Source organism: Carcharhinus amblyrhynchos, chromosome 6, assembly GCF_965287045.1.
Source record: "Carcharhinus amblyrhynchos chromosome 6, sCarAmb.v2.hapA, whole genome shotgun sequence".
NCBI lineage: Eukaryota > Metazoa > Chordata > Chondrichthyes > Carcharhiniformes > Carcharhinidae > Carcharhinus > Carcharhinus amblyrhynchos.
In genome coordinates this window covers 121623581-121633775 of record NC_137329.1, presented here as the reverse complement: position 1 = coordinate 121633775, position 10195 = coordinate 121623581, and the positions used below count along the sequence as shown (strand labels likewise).

The 10195-nt window shown below is 42.9% G+C and overlaps 1 protein-coding gene across 3 annotated transcripts in view; it reads left to right on the top strand.

The window, feature by feature from the left end:
* The first annotated feature begins 2005 nt into the window (after positions 1-2005).
* Positions 2006-10195, top strand: part of caps2 (calcyphosine 2) — a 32023-nt gene continuing 23833 nt past the window's right edge. For 2 of the 3 annotated variants that reach the window (XM_080191339.1, XM_080191338.1), the window contains exons 1-4: positions 2006-2074; positions 2207-2278; positions 6749-6795; positions 8814-8859. In XM_080191339.1, the coding sequence (XP_080047465.1) occupies positions 2213-2278; positions 6749-6795; positions 8814-8859 (159 nt within the window). In that variant the 5' untranslated portion in view covers positions 2006-2074; positions 2207-2212. Of the gene's footprint in view, positions 2075-2206; positions 2279-6748; positions 6796-8813; positions 8860-10195 lie in introns of those variants that run through there. The other variant, XM_080191340.1, reaches the window with a different exon arrangement.

Sequence of the window (10195 nt, the reverse complement as noted above, 5' to 3'; positions counted from 1 at the left end):
CTTGGTTGTTTTTATATTAAAAACTGAAAAAAACATATAACATTGCTTTATTTGGGTCAATTAGTAAATTGAACACTTGTATAATTACTATGTACGCACAGAATTTTCCTTTTTGTCAATTGCTAGAGTCAAAACCCAGAGATATTGCCATGCTTCTACATACATAAAATTTTCTGCATAATCTTTGACTAAGCTAATTAACAAATTAAACTAATTAACAAACCAAATTAACAGTCACCAGAAGGAAAATGCACAGACTACAAAATGTATTTATTTCAGCAGTGGTCTTGCAGGCCCCTGGACAGAGTTCCTATCTGTCTGCCTTCCAGACGCAGCTCTCAGTTGCTCATGCAATCTTGTTTCACATTCCACGGGGAAGGTTTCTGGAACTACACAGGAGATTAATCATTGTCTGCAAAGAGAGAGGACAGATTAGTGAATTTGATTCTGCATCACAGCAGGGAACAAGTAAAATATAATAGAATCCTGAGAGCATAAGAAATAGTTGGCATAGGAGCCTGTTCAGTTGGATCATTACGAACCATCTAATTCAACTCTGCCTTCCTACACTATCCACATATCCTTTAATTCCCATAATTTGCAAAAATCTATTGACCCTATGTCTTGAATATACCAATGACTGAGCATCCATAACTTTAGAGACAATTCCTTTGAAGAAATTTCTCTTCATTTCAGCCTAATAAATAAACTTTAAATGGATCACCCTGTATGTGCTTCCTGCTGATTCCCAGGACTGACAAAGTTGAAAATTGTGCCTTTTATCAAACAAATTCCTTGTGTAATTCAATCCGAATTTGAGGCCAACAACAATTTGTGTTTATATAACGCCTTAAAAATTGTAGGTGTACCCAAGGCAGATTTTAGGAGCTTTATCCAACAGACTTGATACCAAACACAAGCAGATATTGGGTGATCAAAATCAGAGTTCAATTTTAAGGGCCTTCTTAAAAGGAGAGATGCAGAGAGACTCTGCATAGGAATTCTAAAGCTTATGACCTAGACAGCTGAGAATGCAGCTGTCAATGATCAAGTAACTAAAATACTGAGTTCTGAATCAGAGGATTATCTTGGAGGGTTACAGGGCTGGAGGAGGTTCACAGTGATCAGGAGGGAGAGGGCCATGGAGAGATTTAATAAGAAGGATGAGAATATTAGATTTGAGGCATTGCAAGTCTGGGAACCACTTCCTTTAAAGTTTGTGTGGCACTGTAGCACAATGGTTAGCACTGTTGCCTCACAGCGTCAGGGACCCGGGTTTGACACCCAGCTTGGATTGCTATCTGTATGGACCTTGCACATTCTCCCCTGTCTGCATGGATTTCCTCCGGGCGCTCTGGTTTCCTCCCACAGTCTGAAAGACACACTGGTTCGATGCATTGGCGATGCTAAATTCTCCCTTAGTGTACCCAAACACAGAATCTTAGAAATCCTATGGTGCAGGAAGAGGCCATTCAGTGCATCAAACCTGGACTGACAACAATCCCACCCAGGCCCATCCCTGTATCCCCACATATTTACTCTGCTATTCCCTCTGCCCTCTGCATCCCAGGACACAAAGGGACAATATTTTCAGACTGTGGGAGAAAACTGGAGCATCCAGTGGAAACCCATGCAGACACGGAGGGAACATGCAAACTCACAGACAAGCTGGGAACCGAACCCAGGTCCCGGAGTGTTGCAAATAGGGAATTTTGCACAGTAACTTAATTGCAGTGTTAATGCAAGCCTACTTGCGGCACCAATAATTAAATTACTCCAGTCTAACCAGAGCTTTCTCTATCCGATGTGCTGTGCATTAAGGGGTTAGGGGGAGCAGCAATTATAACACCACCGAGCGAGATTTTCATTTGTTGTGAATGTGACTCTCTGCGAGCCCAGGGGTGCAGCTGTTGCCATTCCCGATAGACCTCTGTAAACGCTGGTGCGCACGCGCCTGCCGAAGGCGGAAGTGCGGACGGACGCGGTGGGTCGTCATGACAACGGGGGGGGGTGATTGACGTGAGGCCGGGGCCAGGTGAGTGAGAGTAGGCCCGGCCGGCTTCCCCAGCCTCAGGTAAGGTGTCGCCTCACCTCCACAGCAACGCTCACCCACTTCCCGAGGAATCCCGCAGCTTTTTTGGTGCGCGTATGAACTTTTTGTTTTGAAATCCCCGAGCGTTGACCTTTGTTTGACTTCATTTTACAGCTTTAAATGGACCTGGAAGTGAAAGGCATTGGCACAGCGTCAAGGAATTTAAAAAGGCATAAATCTGCACAGGTAAAAGTCAAGAATGCCCCTTTCTGACATGTCCACTTTGGCAGGGAGAATTGAAAAGCAGTACAAGTTTATTGATTAGTGTCGCAAGTAAGCTTAATTGAACACTGCAATGAAGTCACTGTGAAAATCTCCTAGTTGCCACACTCCGGCGCCTGTTCGGATACACAGAGGGAGAATTTAGCACGGCCAATGCGCCTGACCAGCACGTCTTTCTGATACACGCGTACACAGTGCCAACATCCAGACTCCGCACAGACAGTGACCCAAGACATGAATCGAACCTGAGTCCCTGCCGCTGTGAGGCAGCAGTGCTAACCACTGTGCTGCCCATAAACAGAGAGAGAGGTAGTGCAACTTGGTGTTGCAGAGGGGTGTGACAACCAGCCCCAGATGAGGTTCGCCAAAAGTTGTTGCTCCAAGCAGGACCCTTCAATCTGACACCATCCAACTGGGATAGCCCCAAATTTTCACAAACCCAGATGACGAATCATAGAATCTATAGTGCAGGAAGAGGTCATTTGGCCTATTGAGCCTGCACTGACAACACTCCGACCCAGGCCCTATCCCTGTAACCCCACATGTTTACCCTTCTAATCTCCCTGACACTAAGGGGCAATTGAGCATGGCCAGTCTACCTAACCTGCACTTCTTTGGACTGTGGGAGAAACACAGTAAGAAGTCTGACAACACCAGGTTTAAGTCCAACCGATTTATTTGATAGTAAACTCACAAGCTTTCAAGGTTTGCCTCTTTGTCAGGTGAATGGAGAGTACTGGCCTCAGACAGAGCATATAAAGCACAGACAGTTTACAGATTACTGATTAGAATGCGAATCTTTACACCTAACCTGCTATTCAAGTCTTAAAGTGGCCAACAATGTGAGTGGAAGGAGCATTGATCACAGGTTAAAGAGATGTGTACTGTCTCCAGACAGTACAGTAAGTGAGGTTTTGCAAACCCAGGCAAGTCATGGGGGTTACAGTTAGTGCGACATGAATGCAAGATCCCTGTTGAGACCGTCCTCTTGTGCGGAACTTGGCTATCAGTCTCTGCTCAGCGACTCTGCGCTGTCGTGTGTCATGAAGGCCGCCTTGGAGAATGCTTATCCGAAGGTCAGAGGCCAAATGCCCATGACCACTGCAGTGTTTGCCAACAGGAAGGGAACAGTCTTGCCTGGTGATTGTTGAGCGACCACAGACCTCGAGGCTTGTTTGCCTTGAGGCAGACCTCGAAAGCTTGTGAGTTTACTATCAAATAAATCGGTTGGACTTAAACCTGGTGTTGTCAGACTTCTTACTGTGTTTACCCCAGTCCAACGCCGGCATCTCCACATCTGTGGGAGAAAACCAGAGCAGCTAGAGGGAACCCATGCAGACATGGGGAGAATGTGCAAACTCGACACAAACAGTGACCCGAAGCCGGAATTGAACCCAGGTCTCTGGTGTTGTGAAGCTGCAGTGCTAACCACTGTACCGCTGCAGTGCTAACCACTGTACCGCTGCACTGCCCACAGGAGGGATGGCTGGTTCTGATTTATTCGACTCACCTTTTGCTGGTAGCAGCAAAGTTTTAAATAACCAAGGTTCCCTTTTCCACACCCAATAGTTATGTTAAAAAGGCAGACAGGGAAGTGGAGTCCAGAGCACAAGATCATCAGCCATGATCTTATCAAATGGTGGGCCAGGCTCAAAGGGCCAAATGGCCTACTCCTACTCCTAATTCCTATGTTCTTATGACTCTTCCCCAAATAAAATATTTCCATGTTCAAATTTGCAAACTTACAAGAGTTTTTTTTTTAAGATATTTATTAAAATCAAGATGATGCACTGTTTATTATCCCATTTTAAATATTAATGACTGAAATTGTTAAATGAGAACAGAAGTTGCTGGAAAACACTCAGTTGAGCAGCATCTGCAGAGAGAGAAACAACGACAACTTGCATTTATGTAGTGCATTTACCAAAGCAAAACCCCCCAAGATTTCTGCAGGAGAATTATCAGATGACATGTGATTACCAAACCAGGCAAGATGATAATTGGACAGGTGACCAAAAGCTTGATCGAAAAGGTAGATTCAAGGAATGTCTGAAAGGTGAGAGAGTTAACTTTATGAAAGAAATGCCAAAATTTAGGCTTGCAGCATGGTCACTAATGATGGAGTGAGAGAAACTGGGGATAATGCCATCAGTTATCCCTCAACTAATGACACTTACACAGATTATCTGGTCATTATCTTGTTGATGGGATCTTACAGTGTGCAACTGGTTGTTTCACCACATTAGGAAGTGACTAATTGCAAAAGTACTTGATGAGCTGTATAATGCTTTGGGACGTTCTGGGGTTGTGAAAAGCTATTTTTTTTTAGAAACCTATGTCACAAGGCCATGGATTCAAAGAGAACTTAGTGTTAAAAAGAGAGATTTATATTTGGGATGTTAAGGGGTATGGAGTAAAGGCAAGGATTTATGATTTTTAAAAAATGGAATCACAATGGACCAAATTCCAGTCATGTTCCTAAACTTCTGAAACCAAAATAAACTTAATAATTCATTATTAACTTAACAATGAACCATTTTCAAAATAATCACAGTACAATTTTCTTTTGGCAGCCTTGAAATAGCAGTCTGAACTTTGTCTTTTAAAGTGTGACCTAAACCCTTAATGTTGTTTTAATCTTTGGTGAGGATGTAGAAAGCTGTAATATGGATTTTGTTTTAGACATTATTAACATTTTGCTTATCATTTTATCATCCTGCCTACAGCTAATTCATCACACCTGCTGGTGCTTTGTTTATTCTCACTGCTGGTACATTACACACTTCTGGCTAATTAAGTTCACTTTCAGTTCATCTATTTGTGATGTTTGTGAGACTATTACACTTCTTGCTAACTCATTAATCCGACTGTTAATTTGTCACATTTGCTGTTAGTTGATTTTGCTAACAGTTTTATGATCAGCAGAAGCTCATTAAGATGGAGGGCTTATCTTACAAAGAAAGATTGAACAGATTGAGCCTATACCCATTGGAATTTAGAAGAATGAGAAGGTGACCTTATTGAAACATACAAGATTCTTATGGAACTGCTTGGAGTCAGTGGACTGGTCAGGATTTAAAAACTCTGCGACCAGCCTGAATGAGTACGCCACTACAGAAACTGACTTCATTAGTAAGTGTGTAGAAGACTGTGCCAAAGAACCAAATCCAACACCTATGCCGGACTCTTATTTATTGACTTCTGCTCAGCCTTCAACACCATTATTCCGACAAAACTCATATCTCCAAACTCCCTGGCCTGGGCCTTGGCACCTCCCTCTGTGAGTGGATCCTGAACTTCTTAACCCACGGACCACAATCAGTAAGGATAGGCAACAACACCTCCTCCACCATCATCCTCAGCACTGGTGCTCCACAAGGCTGTGCGCTCAGCCCCCTACTATACTCCATATTCATCTGTGACTGTGCGGCCAAATTCCCCTCCAACTCGATTTTCAAGTATGCTGACAACACCACTGTAGTGGGTCGAATCTCAAACAATGACAAACAGAGTACAGAAATGAGATAGAGAATCTGGTGAACTGGTGCAGCACCAATAATCTCTCCCTCAGTGTCAACAAAATGAAGAAGATTGTCATCGACTTCAGAAAGCGTAGGGAACATATCCTTGTCTATGTCAATGGGGACGAAGTAGAAAGGGGTGAGAGCTTCACATTTTTAGGTGTCCAGATCGCCAACAACCTGTCCTGGTCCGCCCCATGCCGACACTATAGTTAAGCCCACCAATGCCTCTAATTTCTCAGAAGACTAAGGAAATTTGGCATGTCAGCTACAACTCTTACCAACTTTTGCAAATGCACTGTAGAAAGCATTCTTTCTGGTTATATTACAGCTTGGTATGGACTGCAAGAAACTACAAAATGTCGTGAATGTAGCCCAATCCATCGTGCAAACCGTCCTCCCATCCATTGACTCTGCCTATACTTCCCGCTGCCTTGGCAAAGCAGCCAGCACAATCAAGGACCCCACGCATCCTGAACATTCTCTCCTCCACCTTTTTCCATCTGGAGAAAGAGACAGAAGTCTGAGGTCACGTATCCACTGGCTCAAGAACAGCTTCTTCCTTGCTGCCATCAGACTTTTGAATGGACCTACCATGCATTAAATTGATCTTTCCCTACACCCTAGCTATGACTGTAACACTACATTCTGCACTCTGTCGTTTCCTTCTCTATGAACGGTATGTTTTGTCTGTATAGTGTGCAAGAAGCAATACTTTTCAGTGCATACTAATCCATGTGACAATAATAAATCAAATCCTGAGCTGATTTAGTAGAATGGATATTGAAATATTGACTTGTTACTAGCTATTACTTTATACGATTACTACAGCTTAATTTAAAGTGACTGATAATGGCATTGTAGCCACTGTCATTTAATAATGCTTGTTTTATAAATTACCTTTTGTAAACAGGGTTGGAGGATACGTTCCTGTGATGCATATGGTCCTCGCCCTGATGAGTAAGTTATCAAACTTAATTTATTAATATATTTTGATTTTAACTTTGCTTTCATGCACAAGCCTTTCCCTCTTCATTTGCCTTTAGGTGGGATGGTAAAACTGCTACATGTGGTTTTTCTCCCCGATCTGTCCTGAAGCAGTTTTCCTCTAATCAGTTGATAAGTGGAGTTTTACTTGGAGCCGGTGTACTTGGTCACCACCTTTGTCCTTTCCAACATGGCGTGCTTGGCCAGTTCCCCGGGCACAGCAAGTGCATGGTAGCCTGGATCTCCCGGGAGCTGATGGTGCTGCCCTTGTTGTATTGGGCTAGGTGGGAAGCTTCACCCACAATGCACTGGAAAATATCGTTCACGAATGAGTTCATGACGCCCATGGCCTTGGAGGGGATGCCGGTGTTGGGTGAACCTGTTTCATCAGTTTGTAAATGCAGATGGAGTAACTCTGCTTTCTGGATCTTTTCCTCTTCTTGCCGCCCTTCACTGGCAACTTTTTTTGCACTTTCTTGGTGCCCTTCTTGAAAACCAGTGCTTTCCTCTCATCAACCATTGTCACAGTTAATTTCAGAACCACTTGGTAGGTACAGAAAGGCAGTGTTATTTGCCCATTAAAGGCAATAGCACAATTCCTATAGGGCTCACCCAGGCTTTAGAGACTGATTGCATTTGCTCTGAGCTATTCTTGAGGTTCCCCTTATATTTTGGAACTCAGGATATTTATTCTATTTTTATTTTATCCATATTAAGTATTCTAACTCTTTCTTCTTCCTTCGGTCTCTTTTCTATGGCTGTTCTATACATTCTTAAATCCTATGATGGGATTTCTTGGTGAATTTCTTGGCAGCACTGTGGAGGATAAGGGTTTATTGACTGGAAGTTCTGAATGTTTGGGGTATGCAAATAAAACACTTGAATCTGGGGAAATGTTCAGAAAGGAGGTTAGAAAGACTGGTGTGTGGGCGTACCAGGGGATCGATCTGCCAGCGTTGGAATGGGTGCATTGGAGCATTGAGGGTGAGAGATTAACCGGTGGGAGAAACTGGTTTCTAGGGACCTTTGAATCTTTGACAGGGTGAAGTGTGAGCACTGAGGTGGGATTTGGAGAATGCTGGGTATCAAGCTGGAAACACTTGGAAGCAAAGGCCTGGTGATGTACCAAGAACATAGCAGATACAGGAAGGAAGCAGGTCAGAGATGCCACTTGGATATAATGACACAGGGAGGGGCAGAGAGGCTGGCCAGGAGTGGAAGCGATGCAGTCACTGGAAGTAGTAGCTTCTTGTTTTTCAGGGTAACGGTGGTCCTTGAAGCAAGATTAAGTTGTGGTCATTGCAGCTTAAGCAAAGTTAATGGAGCAGAGTTAGTGTTGAGTTAAAATATACTGAAGCATTGGGACCTATCTTTAGCACTGCTCTTTGGAGGTGTAAGCTGGAAAGGGGCTGCAACACTTTCAGGTAAAATTTTAATTCTGCAACTTGCGAGGTTTGAAGATATGGCTGTCAGTGTGCTAAATAAATTCTGATGCATCAAGGCAGGGTTCCTATTCATGTAAAAGACCACGGCTGTCGCTCACTTATATATTTTTAAAAATTAATTCACAGCTCAATGACAAAGTTGACATTTATGGCCTATAACTATTTGGCTTTGACATCAGGGTCATCTTGCCTCACTGCAGGTTGTAGTGAAGGTCATCCCACAATGTTGTAGGGACAGGGAGTTCCAGAATTCTGACCCAGCGACGGTGAAGATATTTGTCCTCATTTGAATTGTGTGAGACTTGGAAGGGACCTTGGAGGTGGTGATATTCCTGTGCACTGGTACATCAAGGTAGCGGAGGACAGAGTTTGGGCGGTGCTATTGAAGAAGCCTTGGCGAGTTGCTGCTATGCATCTTATGTAAATTGCATACTGGTACACCGGTGGTGGAGGGAGTGAATGATTTTTTAAAGGTAGTTACAGGGCTTCTGATCTGTACTGTAACGCTCTCTCCCTGCAATTACAGCAAAACTTTCTTTGTTTCAGTGTTCCTGCATTAGACTTGAGGAAACTTGGTGATTCAGATGGTGAGGTAAGCAACGATTCGTTGTCTGGAAAAGAATTTTTAAAATGCCATTGTGATTTTGCAACAGCTTAGTCCAGAACTGAGTGTGTTTTTGGTTTAAATATTTTCCTAATATGGATTGAAATTACAACTGCAGTCCCAGAGAATGATTCAGATTTTGCTCAAATGTTTGAAGAATGCTGACTTTATGAAGTATTCGCTTCCCTATTCTGATGATAAAGGAGAGAAGCTTTAATACTAGAGAATGAAAATACATTGCTTCTGTAGGAATTCTGCTTTCTTAATGCCTTTGTTTTATTTTATTGCTACAACTTGTGTGAATTTCTTCTAATCTGAACATTGGCACTAAAATAAAAGCAAAATACTGCAAATGCTGGATATTTTACAGACTCAACATTCCTTTCTACTGATGCTGCCAGATCTGCTGAGTTGTTTTTCTAGCATTTTCAGTTTTTATTGTAGTTTGTACAGTTGACACACACTCTTAAATTGCTGCATCATAAAAACGCACAATTCAACACACAAAATATACACTGGTGCCCTTGCTCCAATGGTACCATCTAACCTAATCTCACTCTTCCCCCATGGCCTTTTAATGATATCCATTCTCAAAGAAAATCAATTACTTGAAAGGTGCACCTGAACTTTCCTTCAATAATACTTTGTGGCATATACATGTTGGCACTGGCGTAGTGATATTGTCCCTGGACTAGTAATCCAGAGACCTAGCATAATGTTCTGGGGATATTGGTTTGAATCCAACCATAGCAGGTGATGGAATTTGAATCCAATAAAAATCTGGGTTTAAAAGTTAAATGATCATGAAACCATTGTCGATTGTTGTAAAAACCCATTATTTATTGACTTCTGCTCAGCTTTCATAAGAACATAAGAAATAGGAGCAGGAGTAGGCCATCTAGCCCTTCGAGCCTGCCCCGCCATTCAATAAGATCATGGCTGATCTGTCGCTGCTCAGTTCCACTTTCCCGCCCTCTCCCCATAACCCTTAATCCCCTCTCTTATCAAAAACCCATCAACCTGCGTCTTAAAAATATTTAGCGAGGCAGCCTCCACCACTTCAACGGGCAGAGAATTCCAGAGATTCACCACCCTTTGAGTGAAGAAGTTCCTCCTCAACTCCGTTCTAAACTGCCCCCCTTTTATCTTGAGGCTGTGCCCCCTAGTCCTACTGTCTTTTTTGAGCGGGAAGAGTCTCTCCACCTCTATCCTATCCATCCCATTCATCATCTTGTATGTCTCAATGAGATCTCCCCTCATTCTTCTAAACTCTAACGAGTACAAGCCCAGTTTATTCAGCCTCTCCTCATAGCTCAACCCCCTC